Genomic DNA, 17600 nt, shown 5'->3' on the forward strand with positions numbered 1-17600 from the left:
ATTACATGTAAATCTATGACGAATGAAAAGTGAAGAGGTGATGACTAACTCTTTCTTATTGAACCCATTTTAATTGTTTAAATACACAGATTGAACTAATGACTTTCATTATCTATTCAATTAACTAACTGATGCAATAAAGTGTAACTATTGTATTGGTCTAAATGATATCACGATTCAAGCTGAAAATAATACCTTAGACCAAGAAACTCTTCAGTAATCAAAGTCTTTGTATCAATTGATCGACCTGATTTATCTGTTATTTTATTTGGCAGGCTCAAAATTAGACCAAACTATTAAAACTTTGAGAAATGGAATTGTGAAAAACAAGAAAATAAAAATTCAAGTTCGAATTTGAAATATCTAATGTCATAATTTTTAATGTTTATTAATTTTGATAGAAATGGTTATGATGATTCAAAAAGGTGATGTGAATTAATTTTAAACAATGAGAAGAACACAGAATAAACTTTTTAAGTACAAAAGTAAAAATCAATGAACAGGAGCGCAGCGGGTACTTGAATGTGTCTAGCGATTAACTTTACCACTCTTCATCATCGGCATTGTCTTGCTGTTTAGAAGAACCAAGGCCTTCACTACTGGCTTTTCCCTGTTGATGACACAAATTGAAGAGAATAAGACATTAGTTAATTATAATATTAATAAATTTGGTCAAAGTGTAATTCACAAATGTATTATTCATTCGGTGAGTTACTTACTCCTCTATAGTCGACGCTTCCGCCTAATCCGAAACCATTATCATATGAGCCTTCAGAAGAATCTTGTTTGAGCCATTCAGGAACAGGCTGTGAAGCACTTTCGATAACTTCTACGATTTTGGAAGCTAAAGCTTTGTCAGCATCAGGATCATAAAAACTTGTTGCTTTACCCTTATTTCCGACTCGACCTGTACGACCGATCCGATGAACATAGTCATCAATATCTTTAGGCAAATCATAGTTTATTACATGCCTAACATCTGCGATATCCAAACCTCTTGCTGCAACTGATGTAGCAACCAAGATAGGGAACTTTCCACTCTTTAAATCTGCAAGTGCCTTTTCTCTCTGGAATTGGAAACGATCTCCGTGGATACTAGTCGCTTTGAATGAGTTCTGAGATAAGAATGATGCTAAGAAATCGGCTGTTTTCTTTGCTTCAACAAAGACCATTGTTTTGTCATTATCATCGGAACTTTTAAGTATCTCGGCTAATTTTTCACGCTTGGAGAATTTGTCAACTTTTATGATGTTTTGTTCAACATCAGAATTTGCAGCACCAAGAATACCAACGGTAAGGAAAAGGTAATTTGGAACCAAAAATTCTCCAGCAACTCTTTGAATTTCTTCAGCAAAGGTGGCACTAAACATGAGAGTTTGTCGTGCTTCTTTGGGTGGCATTGTTGGATGAGCCATCATTTTTCGTACATCTGGGAGAAAACCTTGGTCAATCATTCGATCAGCTTCGTCCAAAACAAAATATTTTAAATTAGAAAAATTAAAAACATCTCGATCCAAGAAATCGAGAATTCGTCCAACTGTACCAACAAGAATGTGTACTCCTTCTGAAAGTTTAGCTCTTTGATGACCAACTGAAGTTCCACCGTAAATAATTTGACTTTTAACAATACTTCCTTTGCTATACTTATATAATTCTCTATATATTTGAACTGCTAATTCACGGGTCGGAGTGACAATTACAGCACTTGGTGTCTGAGGTGTTTGACCATAATTAGTCTGTAGACTCTTATCATTGAATAAATCTTGTAGAATGGGTAAAATAAAAGCTAATGTTTTACCAGATCCTGTTTGAGCACAAGCCATTAAATCTCTACCGGCCATAACGATTCTCATACCATATTTCTGGATAGGAGTTGGTTTTAGAATCTTTGTTTGCTTAAGACCATTCAAAATGGTTTCACTAGTAAAGGCCTCTTCAAATGTTTCATATCGTTCTGGTTCTTTAGGCACGTCTTGTCCACTTACATTACAGGGAATAGAATCAAAGCGATCAAAGTTTATGCCAGTGGAAATTGAATCAAATAAAGTGTCGTCTTCTTCGATATCAGGAGGTTTGTAGATTGGAGGTCTTGGATTTCCATCAGCATCTAAAGAAGGCTCAGTACAATCTCTTGCCATATGACCTTCTTTATTACATTTATGGCAACCTTTGCTTCGATTTTCATTTCCATCACCTTCTTGAGGACAGTCACGAGACATGTGTCCATCCTCACCGCACTTGAAGCAACCTTTTCCGCCGCCTCCACCTCCACGTGGTGATCCACCTCCTGATGGACAGTCACGGGACATATGCCCGTCTTCACCGCACTTGAAGCAGCCTCTTCCGCCGCCTCCACCACCTCTAGGTGATCCACCTCCTGTTGGACACTCACGAGACATGTGCCCGTCTTCACCACACTTGAAACAACCTTTACCGCCGCCTCCTCTGGACGATCCACCTCCTGTTGGACATTCACGAGACATATGTCCGTCTTCACCGCACTTAAAGCAACCTTTGCCACCACCACCGCCTCTAGATGATCCTCGGTCATTAGACTCACCTGGTGAGCCCCAAGTACCAGATTCAGTTGTAGTTGTATTTTCAGCCCATGAGCCACCATCATCATCTCCACCAGAAGGCCAAGTATCGCCGGAATCTTGTTTCGATCCATAGGACTTGGGTTTATGTTTGGTTTCACTTGGACTAGGATCTCCCCATCCTCCTCCAGAAGATGCATCATCGAAGAAACCAGAACTGCTTGAAGAATCGTGAGGCATGTTGAAATATTTATTGCGCACAAAAAAATGGAATTAAAGCTCTAAGCTAACTTGGATAACTGTTAATTTGATCAAGAGACAATCAACTGAAGTTCGCAATGATGTAACCGCTAGTTTTTATTCTAAACCTTTTACCGCTACTTTTAATCACAGCGCCATCTTGGTAACCTAATTGAAACTTTAAAAGAAAAAAAATATATTCGATAGAGAAAGCTTTTTTAAAAAGAATTTTTGGCCAAAATTAACTTTTCTCCAATTTTATTAACAGTTTCTATTAACTTTAATAAAAATAACTTATACTAATTTAATCCAAATCTTCCTTTCAATCAGAAATCACACATCAGTACTAAATTTCAGATTTGTTATTGAATTTACTTATGAGAGATAAATATTACTTGATTGCTGCTAGAAAATACAATGCACAAAATACAATACAATCGTTAATCAAAACTCAATAGATGATGTTGATACATGTAACAATTGTTTGTTTACTTTTTAACGCCTTTCCTCACCATAAATCCATGATTTTTTTACCACCTATAGTTACTTTTTTTCTTGACACCAACCAACACAATCTGGACCAGGCTGTTAAAACAGAAAAGGAAATATCGGGCAAAAAGGTTTAGAGATTTTCATTTTCAGATTTTACGGATTTCTCATCAAATCTCTCAATTAGTGGTTTAGATCGGAATTTTGTGTAAACACACATTCATATGGTGATAAAGAAGTTGTGGTTGATTTGATCTCTAGACCGATTGACTTTGTTAATAATTTGAACAGCAGATTTCATTAAAGTTGCAGCACTTTAATAATTAAATCTTAATTTACAACTAATAAATAGTATTAAAGCATAATAAATTAGTAAAGCTATAACAAATAACATTATGAAAAGAGAAGACAGTTTTTTGCACTCATTAGTCTTTACCCGTCAGATGCTAGGAAACAAATCTAGAAAAATAGGTAAATGTTTGGAAGATTATTTTGATCAGTTCCAAATTTGATCCTTTTTCTGGGTATAAACAGTGTCTTATAACTTATAAGTTTGAAAGATTTTTGGCTTCTATCGGTCAACCAAAGTTATCTGATGATTAGTAACCAATTTATAAAGTAACAGTAGGTTAACTGTAAACTGAGTCTACGGGTTGCCTATTCACATGACTGGATTTACTAGAAAATAGGGTAATAGCTAATAAACTCAATTATTGATTGTCTGATATTTTTCTAACTTCATGGTTTTCTAAATTTCCTTTGAATTAAGTCAATTATAAGTTAATCATTTGGCGATGCACAGGAATGTGAACTATAAGCTCTTTGAAATAAATAAAACAATGCTCATCTACTTTGCGAAACATTAGAGTTGTAACTCTAAAACCATCTTTGTAGCATTTCATAGGCAAAAATAGTTGTTCCGTATTGGCCGCAACTTCGAAGCATTCTTGTGCCAGCGCCTTTCCAGAAAGCATTGAAGCCTTCTTCTCTCCAAATTTTACGAATAGTATCAATTAGTCCGTTGTACGAAGTTTGACCTTCACGTGCCGTTACTTGCATCCTTGTCTTTATCACATCGGCTGGTGTTAGCAGAACTGCAGGCGGTTGACCTGAAAAATAGAAAGTATTTTAGACAAGATCGAAGCTATTCATGTGGGTAAGAAAGAAATTTAGTTACTTGCTATGATTGCTGCGAGAATCAAAGATCCAGGCGTGTTGTATCCATCTTCTGAAGCAAAATATTTTTTACAATTGGCATAAATAGGAAAATAGATACCAGCGAAGGGAACAACCCTGAGATAACAAGCTGAAGCTCCCTGTGTAACAAAGTATTAAAAATACTCCATAAATTCACGAAATTTTACCAATTATTAAATACTATCCGAAATTACTTTGTATAAATTTTTAAGTCCAAGTTCTTTCATTACAGTAAATGCATTAAGTATTTTCCCCTCTTCTCCAGCCACTTGAAGGCGAATTTTAACAATTTCTAAGGGATTTGTGATGAACACTTGAGCAGCTCCAGCCTAATTATAAGAAACAAAAAAACAATCCATCATTAATATGAAACTAGACTAAAAGTGCTAAAAAATTTACTAATATTACGTTAACAGCTGATCAGATTCAGATTGAGATTAAAAATAAACTTACGGTGCAACCTGAGATGACTTCAGCTAAAAGAGTGATTTTACCCGAATCACTCATTAATTTATCGCGCATAAAATCATTAACAGTGAGCTTAATAGCTTTCTCTGGACAAACACCAATAAACTGAGGGGCCAATCCTCTATACAAACCAATAATTCCTTCATTAACCAATACTTTCCTGAAACAATCAAAACTATTCTTGTAAACCATTCCATCTAACTCATTCATAGCAAATCTTTGATTTTGCATACGAGTCTTAACGAGATCAATTGGATAAATAACAGTAACCCCACAAGCACCAGCAATCGAACCAAGCAAAAATTTGTAAGAATTTTCACCGACTTGTTTGAAAATAGTCTTTTGTTTGGTTTGATTAGATCCATCATTATTGACATTCATCCTCTCGAGGCTTGCAAGAATATTTACAAAATGAGGGGAAACAAAGATAAAAGTTGAGAACGATTTGAGGATAATCAAATTATACAAATTAACAATTCATATTTAACATAGAAACAATGATAAACTTGACTTAAAATAGCCTTTACTTGTTATTGCTATTTTACGAGCAATTTCTGTAAGTATAATACTCTGAAACCTGGAAAATTCCAGACTTGAAGTTCAAGTCTCAATGAAGCCTACAATGTAGTTGTTACAACTATTAATTTGATTAACCTTAAACATGTATTAAACAATGGTAATTAGTGCAATGGTGACTTAATTTTTGTATTCAACTATTGAACAAAGCTTACAAGATCTGTAGACCAACAGAAGTAAACCAACTTTAGATCAACATCTAAATGAAGAAAGTGTGAATTTAGCAAAAAAAAAGAACTGAATAGTTTATTGTAATCGTCAATTAATTAATCAAAAATCGTTAAACAATTTGTTTTCGGAAAGAGTGGACAAAAAATATATTAATATTTTATAATTAAAAAAAGTTTGGTCCAACAAAGAAAAAACGTTTAGTAAACAGCGGCTTATTTTCGGTTGTCATTTGTCTTATAAAGATTTGCTTTGATAGAAATTTCGATGTCATTTTTTGGTCATGGATGATAATTGAGAAATTGTAAATTATTGCGATAATTGTGAGATCACACCAACAAAAATACTTTGAATATTCAATTGTCCTTTATCAATAGTCCTTTTTGGTTGATAATTAGTGTAAATTTTTGGATACAGAAAGTGTATTGATGTTTTCAAACAAGAATCTTTGCTCAAAATTAACATTACCACTCTTCCTCATCAGCATTGTCTTGCTGTTTAGAAGCACCATTGTCTTCATTGGCAGAAGCACCCTGTTGATGACACAAATAAAAAAAATTAAGACATTAGTTAATTATAATATTAATAAATTTGGTCAAAGTGTTCAAAAATGTATTATCATTCGGTAAGTTACTTACTCCTCTATAGTCGACGTTTCCTCCAAATCCAAAACCATTATCATTTGAGCCTTCGGAAGTATCTTTAAGCCAATCAGGAACAGGTTGTGAGGCACTTTCGATAACTTCTACGATTTTGGAAGCTAAAGCTTTGTCAGCATCAGGATCATAGAAACTTGTTGCTTTACCCTTATTTCCGACTCGACCTGTACGACCGATTCTATGGACATAGTCATCAATATCTTTAGGCAAATCATAGTTTATTACATGCCTAACATCTGCGATATCCAAACCTCTTGCTGCAACTGATGTAGCAACCAAGATAGGAAATTTGCCACTTTTCAAATCAGCAAGTGCCTTTTCTCTCTGGTGTTGAAAACGATCTCCGTGGATACTAGTCGCTTTGAATGAGTTCTGAGATAAGAATGATGCTAAGAAATCGGCTGTTTTCTTTGCTTCAACAAAGACCATTGTTTTGTCATTATCATCGGAACTTTTAAGTATCTCGGCTAATTTTTCACGCTTGGAGAATTTGTCAACTTTTATGATGTTTTGTTCAACATCAGAATTTGCAGCACCAAGAATACCAACGGTAAGGAAAAGGTAATTTGGAACCAAAAATTCTCCAGCAACTCTTTGAATTTCTTCAGCAAAGGTGGCACTAAACATCAGAGTTTGTCGTGCTTCTTTGGGTGGCATTGTTGGATGAGCCATCATTTTTCGTACATCTGGGAGAAAACCTTGGTCAATCATTCGATCAGCTTCGTCCAAAACAAAATATTTTAAATTAGAAAAATTAAAAACATCTCGATCCAAGAAATCGAGTATTCGTCCAACTGTACCAACAAGAATGTGTACACCTTCTGAAAGTTTAGCTCTTTGATGACCAACTGAAGTTCCACCGTAAATAATTTGACTTTTAACAATACTTCCTTTGCTATACTTATATAATTCTCTATATATTTGAACTGCTAATTCACGGGTTGGAGTGACAATTACAGCACTTGGTGTCTGAGGTGTTTGACCATAATTAGTCTGTAGACTCTTATCATTGAACAAATCTTGTAGAATGGGTAAAATAAAAGCTAATGTTTTACCAGATCCTGTTTGAGCACAAGCCATTAAATCTCTACCGGCCATAACAATTCTCATACCATATTTCTGGATAGGAGTTGGTTTTAGAATCTTTGTTTGCTTAAGACCATTCAAAATGGTTTCACTAGTGAAGGCCTCTTCAAAGGTTTCATATCTCTCTGGTTCTTTAGGCACGTCTTGTCCACTTACATTACATGGAATTGAATCGAATCGACTAAAGTTTTCTCCAGTTGAAACTGAATCAAATAGAGAGTCATCTTCTTCGATATCAGGAGGTTTGTAGAGTGGAGGTCTTGGCTTTCCATCAGCATCTAAAGAAGGCTCAGTACAATCTCTAGCCATATGACCTTCTTTATTACATTTATGACAACCTTTGCTTCGATTTTCATTTCCTTCACCTTCTTGAGGACAGTCACGAGACATGTGTCCATCCTCACCGCACTTGAAGCAACCTTTTGAGCCGCCTCCACCTCCATTCGATGATCCTCCTGTTGGACATTCACGAGACATATGTCCGTCTTCACCGCACTTGAAGCAGCCTTTGCTACCACCACCACCTCTAGGTGATCCACCTCCGGTAGGACATTCACGAGACATGTGCCCGTCTTCACCACATTTGAAACAACCTTTTCCGCCGCCTCCTCTGGACGATCCACCTCCTGTTGGACATTCACGAGACATATGTCCATCTTCACCGCACTTGAAGCAACCTTTGCCACCACCACCTCTAGATGATCCTCGGTCATTAGACCCACTCTGTGAGCCCCAAGTATCAGTTGTAGATTCAGTTGTAGTTGTATTTTCAGCCCATGAGCCACCATCATCATCTCCACCAGAAGGCCAAGAATCGCCGGAATCTTGTTTCGAGCCATTGGATTTATGTTTGGTTTCACTTGGACTAGGATCTCCCCATCCTCCTCCAGAAGATGCATCATCGAAGAAACCAGAACTGCTTGAAGAATCGTGAGGCATGTTGAAATATTTGTTGCGCACAAAAAAAATGAAAATTAAAGCTCAAAGCTAACAAGGGTAACTGTTAAATTAGTCAAGAGAAGATTAACTGAAGTTCGCAACAATAAAACCGCTAGTTTTTATTCTAAACCTTTTACCGCTACTTTTAATCACAGCGCCATCTCGTTAACATAATTTACACTTTAAAAGAAAAAAATAAATATTCGATAGAGAAAGCCTTTTAAAAAGAATCTGTTATTGAATTTTAAAATCCCGATGATGAGAGATAAATATTCCTTAATAAATATTTCTCGATTGCGGTCTCAATACAATACATAAAACACAATAATACAATTTGTTAATCAAAAGATACATAGATGATGTTTGAAAATGGCATTTTGCTCGGGTTGATTACAAACATCATTATTGACATTCATCCTCTCGAAACTTGCCGAGATGCTTGTGAATATGAGAAGATATAAAGATAAAAGCTGAGAATGATTTGAGGATAATCAAACAATACAAATTAATACATTAATATTTAACATCTAAACAATGATCAACTTGAAAAATTAGCTTTTTTACTTGTTAATGCTATTTGAAGAGCAATTTCTGTTAGCATAATGCTCTTCAACCTAAAAATTCAAGACCTGAAGTTCAAGACTTGAACTTATACTCAATGAAGCCTAGTAATTAGGTTCTTGCAGCTTTATCATTAATTGTATCAACTTTAGACAGGCTAATTAATGCGATGGTGACTTAGAGTTTGTATTAATCTATGGCACATAAAGCTTAGTAGATCTGCAGACATACATTTAGATTAAAATGGAAATGAAGAAAGTGTGAATTTAGCAAAAAAAAGATCTGAATTGTTTATTGTAATTGTCAATTAATCAATAATCGTTAAACAATTTGGTTTCGGAAAGAGTGGACAAAAAATCCAATATTTAATAATTAAAAAAAGTTTGGTCCAACGAAGAAAAAAAACGTTCATTAACGGTGGCTATTTTTTGGTTGTCATTTGTTGATAAGTCTATTAGATTGATCCCCTTGTTTGATTTAAGTTGTTTATTGCATTTGATTAAATTTCGATGTTGTTTTTTGGTCGAGGATGGTAATTGAGAAATGGTTAATCATTGCGATAGTTGTGAGTTTACACCAATAAAAATACTTTAAATATTCAATTGTCCTCTTTCAATAGTCCTTTTTGGTTGATAATTAGCGTTTTGACAAAATTTTTGGATACAGAAAGTGTATTGATGTTTTCAAACAAGAATCTTTGCTCAAGATTAACTTTTCTGTGATTTCAAGTTCACTTTTAACTGAGCAAACATTTTTGCTTCATTTTCTTTTGTTTATTTTTATTTTCATATTTTTTCATATTCTTAAGCTTTTATAATAAATTTTTACTATCTTAATAATTAATTAACTTAAAAGATATCTTCTTCATGAGATGGCTTGTAAATCAGTTGCTGTTGATGATTTTTCACTCGCTAAAGCTTCGGAACCTTTTTCACCAGTCAATACAGCTGACTTACGCCGACTTGCAGATAAATTATTGAAAACTGAAGATGAACCAGAAAAGTGATTAAAACCTTGGAATCCCAAGATACCCGGACTACCAGCTGAGAAAAATTCATCCTCTAAAGGAGAAAATACAGATGATTTATCGTCATCTGAGTTATTATTATTACTATTATTATTAGAATCATCGTCGTCAGAATAACCTGAATCATCTTTTTCTTTATCATTGACATTGGCCATTGATGAATGGGGCCTTAAATTGCGCTTTCCAGGTAAAATTCCTCCTCTAATAACTTCAAAGTTACCTGATCCCATAATACCAACACCTCGATTTTCAACTGAACTTAAATAACCTGGACCGGAATATCTTCGAGATCCTCGTCTACGTCCTTCACTATTTGGGAATCTCATTCGTCCTGAAGCTGGCATGAAATAATTTCCTGGAAATGGATAATAATTTTCAGCAGTTTCTGTATCATTTTGATTGGCAGCATCGGTTGATGTTTCTGAGGCTAAGATTTGTGTATTTGATTTATCAGTTGATGATTGGACTGATCGTCGAGCACGTCTGTGATGAAAGGCAGGATGATCGTATGAATAAAGGTTGTATTGTGGTCCTACTTGATGGAATGGATAACGGCCAAATCTTTGCTGTCCTTGAGCTGAGTAATATTCAGAAACTACTGATGATCGTTTTTCTGCTTCAGCAACGGAGGGTTCAGTTGATGTAGATCCGGCATTGTTTCCTCGGATTCTGAATCTTCGGAATAGATTGAGTGGGTTAAGTCGGCTGAAGAAACGATTCCTTGATTGTGAAGAAGAGCTTGTACTTGGTGATGTTGAAGCTGAAGCTGTTCCAGCATTAGCTGATGCTGGACTACTTGTTGTGGCTGCAGTTTGTGCTGCTTGTCCGACTTGGCCCATAGCTCCACCAAGAAGTGCTTGAAGTGCTTGGTTCTGTCCAGCAGCACCAGGTCCGAAAGCCATTGGGTTAAATGGATACTTCATTCCTTGTTGTCCGTTGAATCCACCTTGATTCATACCTTGACCCATACCTTGACCCATTCCTTGGCCCATTCCTTGTCCCATTCCTTGACCCATACCTTGGCTCATACCTTGTGCCATCATTTGTGCCATAGCTTGAGCTTGAGGGCTACCACCCATTCCGCCACCCATATTGCCCATTCCAGGTCCACCAGCACCCATTGATTGACCGCCGCCATTGTTACCCATATTTTGAGCCATTAAAGCCATTGGATTGACCATTGAAGAAGAAACTTGTGGATTCATCATTGGTGGTGATGGATTTGTCATGGTTACATAACCAGCGAGTTTCATTCCTGGTGGAGGAGCTGAACCAGGAGCTCCTACAATTGCGCCAGCAGGTACACCTGCAGGACTTCGAGGTAGAGAATTAGCGGCTGCTAATGCATATGGAGTAATCATTGAAGGAAGAGAAGAAGCTGAAGTAGCTAAACCCTGACCGCCGAGTGAAGATAGTCCACCAAGGGAAGAGAAACCTCTAAGACCACCGGCACCACCGTTAGGTCCATTACCTCCTCCGAGAGCTGAGTATTCGTTGAGAGATGAGAATGAATTTGGGTTGAGTGAGAGGCCGGATGATAAATAGTCAGAAGCGGAAGATGAGCCTGGATGGTTGGAATGTAAATCAGACATAGCAGCTAACTGTTGAGCTAAATCAGATTCACTAGGAGCAGGTGATTCAGCTGAAAGTCCTGATTCCATAAGTGCATTGGCTGCATATTCATTTTCTCGTTGTTTTTGAAGTAAATGCTTTGTAACTGCAGGGTCGAATATGTGTTGCTCTTCAACAACTCGTTCAGCGTAAAGTGGCTTTCGTCGTCCAAGGTTATGTGAGCTTGATACCATAGGATTACCATTATCTTGAGGGCCGCCAGCGGTGGGTGCAGAAGCTGATGAGGCAGCAGCTTCAGAAGCAGCTGCTTTAAGGTAGCTTGCAAGATCTGATTCAGCCTGAGAGGAGGACGAAGATCCTGAAACAGGACCGTTATCAAGAGAAGAAAAATCTGAAGCGGAAGATGGAGAGCCAGAAGCAGATGAAGAAGATCCAGATAAACCTGATGAGCTAGATAAACCGTTTGATGAGCGAACACGGCTTGTTAATAAAGCTTTAGTGCGTTCATTTTCACTGCTTGCCAAAGCCAAATCATAGAGACGATTTGAAGTTGCCTCTGATTGCATATCAGGTAAAAGAAAGCCAGCACCTGAAGTTGTATAATCGGCGGGACTTGAACCAGCTGATGAAAGATCTCGTTGGCTGTAGAAGTTGGCTGAACTTGAGTGATGATGGTGATGATGAGGTGATGATGACTGATGATGAAGAGTTAGTCCAGCTGATGAGCCACCGTTCGAAGCTCCGTTACCATGAAAGTCACCAGAGTGTAAACCGAAACCTGATCGAATCATGAATGGCTGTTGTGAATTAGAGGTTGCAGCCATAAGTAAATCATTTCGAGGTGATATTAAACTTGAGCCATAATGTAATGGCGATGATCGTCTTGATTCTTTAATTGAATGACTTGCTGTGGATAACGGTGAAAGTGAATGACTTGAGGCATCATCTGAGTATGCTTGATGTTGAGGAATGTATCTTGGTGATTCGGTTGTTGTGGTGGTTGATGTTATTTGTGGATTTGAGGCTTGACCTAAGGGTACCAAAAGGAAGAGAAAAAAAGAAACAAAAAATTGATCAGTAAAATAATCGAACAATTTTTCTGGCTAAAATGTAAAGAAAAAGAATAACAAAACAACAAAAGACAACAATTAATTATCAATAAAACTAATGAAATGAGCATAAACTAAACCAACAACCATGTCGTAAAAAAGAAGTAATTTAATTGCTAATTTAAATTCAAGAGAGAGGTTGACCAACTTTACCCAAAAATCGTAAACAACCAGAAAAGGCGATAACCACGATCAATTATAGGAAGAGTATTTTAATTCATAATCATTTATTTATAGTATAACTCCTAATCAATATTAAAACATTTCCGTCTTTAAATTTCATCAGTTTCACAATAAATGTTGATCCTTTAGTAATCGTTATCAATATGTGGATCAAAATACGAAGAGATACTCTAGATAAGTAATGGATACTGGTGAGTACATATTGATAGTACTTTTTGGATTCATAATTTTTTCCCAATAATTATCTTTGTTTATCGTTAAAAGTAAACATTTTTATTAATTGTTTTCCTAACTGTGCATTTAATTAACTTGTGTAAGTAAAAATATTGGTGAAGTTATTGTAATAAAGTGATCTACAATCTTGTACGGTTGATGGGTTCACTGAGAAGTGGCCTAAAGTCATAACTAAATGACTATTTAGATGAACCATATTGAAGCCCAATTTTCCGTGAATTTACAGGAATGACATGAAGGTAAGATGATGACGGTGATTATGATGATTAGAGAGGTAAAAGATGACGAACCAGATGAACAAGAAAAAGATTTTTTGGAGGTAAAAAAGTGTATAAATATATATAATAATAAAGATAATATTAGCTTCGTATAAGCGGAAAAGTTGAGCTTCCTTAAAATTGATGTCCTCAGTTAGTAAAACGAGTAACATTGATGCAACATTGATTCTAGGTCATTTCTAATTGAGATGAGTAAGAGGGAAAAAGTAATCACTTTGTTGATGATTACGATGTTGAACAAGAGTTCATAATGAATATATTCGGTCATGTAAATGATATTTACAGTGATTTTTAGACGTTGAAAAAGGGTCCAGAAAAAAAGCCAAAAATATTATCCTACAGACATTTTAACCAAGATGAGATTCAGTTATTACAATCTAGTGTTGCTTTTTGTCATCTCTTGAGTCAACCTTTTCTTGTTCAGTCGACCGTTTGTCACCAACTTTACCGTCTTCATCATCTAAAAATATTGCTCTAATCAACCTTTAATCTTGATTAATTTCATTATCAACTTTTCCCTCCCTTTTATTGTGTCCTGATTGAAACCAGAGTTTTTGATTGTAAGCTTATTAAGAGGCTCGTTCCTCTATTACGCTTAATTGGTCAACCCTTCAATTTTAATTAGTTTACAGTCTTTCAATTTGTTATTAATAAATTATAACAGTAACATTCAGTTTTAATGTGAAAATTAAGGGAAAGGTGATGAAAAAAAATAGATTGAACTTGATGAAAACAGGACTTAAAGATGAAACCCAATTGAGGACTCAATTAGGGACACTTTTTGTGTCATTCATCGATTGTGTTAACCAAAAAATTGTATTAATAACAATTCATTTCTAAATCATATTATGTTTCAATGAATGTTAAAATTTTTAATTTAGGTTCGACTCCAGACTCTTGTCCAAATCAATCAAATACCAGAGTAATTTACTCAGCAATTGAATCAACAATCATTTCAATAGTAGTTGTAATAAAGCAATCAAAAGTCAACTAATTGGTTGAATCTTTAATACAATTTGAGTTAATCACTTCGCCTGAAGACAATGTTATTATAGCTTTTAATCTTCTTCATTATATTGTTACAAATGATTTTAATTTAACCAGCCTTGCAATTAAAAGTTAAAAGGTTAATCTTGTAATTGATTAGCAATTGAAATTACAATTGAAACTGTAAACACTAAAATTGACTAAATTTGGGTTAACCTAAAATTGAAGCTCAATCCAAATCTGGTTAAAGGTTTGATATTGAAATGACCAGAATATTTGATTCCATTTTTCAGTGTCATTGACATTATTAACAAATCAAGAGACTAATTAGAAAATTTTAATTCATAATTAGATAACAATTTAATAAAACTGTTAATTGTAATAGATTCACTTTTAGAAACCCATTTTCACCATCTCTTAACCACTAATTATAACAGTTAACAATAGCTATTTATTCATTCATGCAAATTTACCATCAAAATAAAAGTGTAAATTAATACGAAATGGTTGATAATTTATTTGAAACTGAAATGATAATTAACTCATTTTGTGTAACAATTACAACAATTTACCGATCATTTGATTGCTATTGTAAATCATATTGTAATTGATGAAGCGAAGTGGACAAAAATGTAAATTGTAAAATGAATTGCAAATTGTAATTGAAGATCTGAAGATGAACTCAAAGTGAACATTTAAATCTGATAATCTTAACCAAAATTGTCGTAAACCTGAAATAAGATCAACAATTAGCTGTTGATTTTTCTTGAAAACTGTAACTTTGATGAAATGTGTTAAATTGCGAATGAACGACAGTTTGATCAAAGTGAATCTATCAAATCTGATTATGAAAACATTAATCTTTATGAGTTTCAATAATGATTAGCTTTCGATCTTTACTCTTCTTGATGATCATCGTCTTTACTGTCACCACTGTTGATCCGCTTTGAGAAATAATTTTAATCATCGTCATAATCAGATTGGAATGATTGTTCAGCCATGACAATAAGTGTGTGTATTTGTCTGAATCATGAATGAGAGCAAAGCTGGATGTTGATCGTCAACATCGTCTTCATTTTTGTCCTCAGTAATACTGATGAAGACAATAACAATTTAAAGATATGACACAAAACACGCACAGTTAGATATTCATAATCATCTCAATAATCATCATAATCATCATCATAATTATCATCACAATCATCTCAATAATCATCAACATAACAATGATAATTGGTAAATTGATGCAACATTAGCAAACCAACAGTTGATTAACCCAATGCCAGCTAATTACAAGATATCTTTCAATTTCTCATAAATATTATTCCAATTGTTTTAACCAGAAAAAAATCCATTGAAAACAATTTCTTTTCCCAATTTCAAGTTTAAAACCTAACATTGATATTTTCATTGTCTTTTCAGGCCTTTTCACTGATTAGTTGATTGTTATTCAACTTGAATTTCACTGAATGTTAATCTATTAAATCACAATTTAACGCTTCTTCGTTTCATTGTAAACTGTTAATGGAAAGTAAATTGAATGGAAATGATGTTTTTTGCTTCAATTGACCGGATCAACTTGATCAAACAATCAACTTTAACCGTGAAAAGGATGAAAATGAAAACATTTGCATTTTGAAATTGTTTCAATTGATTTGCTGGTAAAATTGATTACAATAGCAATTTGTATTGGATTGATTGGAAGAGTAAAAAAAGCTTAACCAAAATGATTAGAGTTTATAAAAAATGGTTCAATCTGGTTTTGTTTGACTTTATGTTGACAAATGTCAACTAATAAGGTTTTCAGTTTTTGCTCAATTATTACATGTTTCATCATGCTTGTTGAAACATCATCTTAATCAACTGATTATTGACAAATGTATCAAACGAATGTATCAAAAAATTGGTGAAAAAAAAGGATTCTTACCTTGAATTTGGCTGAAATTATTTGAACAAATGACCAGACTCTTTTGGTTATTGATTAACAGTACCAATAGAAGTGTTAATAAGGATGAGTTTAATTGCCTTGAAAACATGTTGATTTACGGTTAATTTGATGACAATAAAGGACAATCTTGAAGGTTGTTATTAGTAAATGAATATATTTAAATCAGCTTTAAAGTATTTCTTTTTTTTATTCTGTAAAATGAAACGAACAATTGATTTGATTTGGATTAGCATTTGAAGACTGTTGGGTGATTGCGATGGTTAAAGGTGAAAATTGGTTGAACAAAATTAATAAATTACCTGATTATTATGGTGAGGGTTAATGTTGTTTGCCGTTAAGTTAACAAACAACAGTTGGTCAAGTTGATTTGGTAGGTTAGTGTGGATCCATGTTGGTGATCAACATTGATGTCAATTGTTGCAACGATAAATCAATGGATATTAAAGATTGTTGATTGTTGTCAAATTGTTGTTGCAGATGAAACAATTTGAATTGAACACCATCCAAATGAGTGGAAGCACAATTAATAACAAATGTGAAAATGAAGTGAAAAAAAAGATGATTAAGTAAACAAGAGATTTAACAAACAAAATAAAACAATGCCAAACAAGAAGTGACAATCAGTTTTCAACAGCAAAATGATCAAAGTGTTGCTGCAGTTTCCGATGGCAGTTAATGATAATAATAGAGAAGACGGTGAAGATGAAGATGATGATGAAAATGATGATGTTGTTTGCTGCTGATGATCATCTGATTGTCAGATCTAACTGTAAGGAAAGAGGCAAGAAGAGGAAGGAAGAAATGATAATGTTTGAAGGGAGGGTAAAAAGGAGGGTTTGGTGGGTGGAAAGTTGATGGTGAAGATGAATATGATGAGAATGATGATGATGGTGATGATGGGGAAAGAAGAGGAAAAATTGAAGATGATGATAAATTTTAGGTGCTTTCAATTGCTTTACTTGTATGGTTTTGGTCAATGTGGAGACTCACCTTAAAAAAAGATAGCTTCTTCATCTTGGATGATACTATTCGTGACATGATTTCGGATGATGATTTTTGGATGATGATGATCATCATGATGATGATAGATGTTAGATGATCCAACCCATGAAGAGAATCGCCCACCAAAAATGATTTCTCATCTTAAAACTGAAACGGTTCAACTGAACAGGTTACTGAACCAATAAGCATAACACTCATCTTTTATCATCATTTTCACCATCTTAATCTTTAATATAATTATCATCTCACTGATTCTCTTTCATTTAGAGCAAATTTCGTTGAAACAATTTTCACATTCAATGGTCAGTTTATAGTTTTACTCTCACTTATTACGTCTAAT

General features: G+C 34.6%; 3 protein-coding genes across 5 annotated transcripts; all 3 read right to left on the reverse strand.

Moving 5' to 3' along the window:
- Window positions 1-396: 396 nt before the first annotated feature.
- On the reverse strand, window positions 397-8438 carry LOC107363629 (uncharacterized). Its single transcript, XM_089268428.1, has 4 exons — window positions 6314-8438; window positions 6147-6208; window positions 720-2811; window positions 397-610 (listed from the first exon to the last, which is right to left on the reverse strand). The coding sequence occupies exons 1-4, from the start codon at window positions 8357-8359 to the stop codon at window positions 542-544; spliced, it is 4269 nt and encodes a 1422-aa protein (XP_089124554.1). The 5' UTR covers window positions 8360-8438; the 3' UTR covers window positions 397-541.
- Window positions 3562-5422, reverse strand: LOC107363631 (electrogenic aspartate/glutamate antiporter SLC25A13, mitochondrial). Its single transcript, XM_015930884.3, has 4 exons — window positions 4917-5422; window positions 4658-4792; window positions 4444-4582; window positions 3562-4375 (listed from the first exon to the last, which is right to left on the reverse strand). The coding sequence occupies exons 1-4, from the start codon at window positions 5310-5312 to the stop codon at window positions 4143-4145; spliced, it is 903 nt and encodes a 300-aa protein (XP_015786370.1). The 5' UTR covers window positions 5313-5422; the 3' UTR covers window positions 3562-4142.
- Window positions 8439-9191: 753 nt separating the features above from the next.
- LOC107363678 (uncharacterized) lies at window positions 9192-17542 on the reverse strand. 3 transcript variants are annotated; one of them, XM_015930945.3, is made up of 4 exons: window positions 17249-17540; window positions 16558-17025; window positions 16238-16449; window positions 9192-12549 (listed from the first exon to the last, which is right to left on the reverse strand). In XM_015930945.3, the coding sequence occupies exons 3-4, from the start codon at window positions 16344-16346 to the stop codon at window positions 9785-9787; spliced, it is 2874 nt and encodes a 957-aa protein (XP_015786431.2). In that variant the 5' UTR covers window positions 16347-16449; window positions 16558-17025; window positions 17249-17540; the 3' UTR covers window positions 9192-9784. The 3 variants fall into 3 exon arrangements, with proteins under 3 accessions (XP_015786431.2, XP_025016856.2, XP_015786432.2); XM_025161088.2 differs by lacking the exon at window positions 16558-17025 and having other exon boundaries at window positions 17249-17542; XM_015930946.3 differs by lacking the exons at window positions 16238-16449; window positions 16558-17025; window positions 17249-17540 and adding an exon at window positions 12782-12981.
- Between the last annotated feature and the right edge of the window lie 58 nt (window positions 17543-17600).

The sequence above is a fragment of the Tetranychus urticae genome, chromosome 2 (genome assembly GCF_039701765.1).
Source record: "Tetranychus urticae isolate SD_2017Ah chromosome 2, NJAU_TeUrti_SD_1.0, whole genome shotgun sequence".
NCBI lineage: Eukaryota > Metazoa > Arthropoda > Arachnida > Trombidiformes > Tetranychidae > Tetranychus > Tetranychus urticae.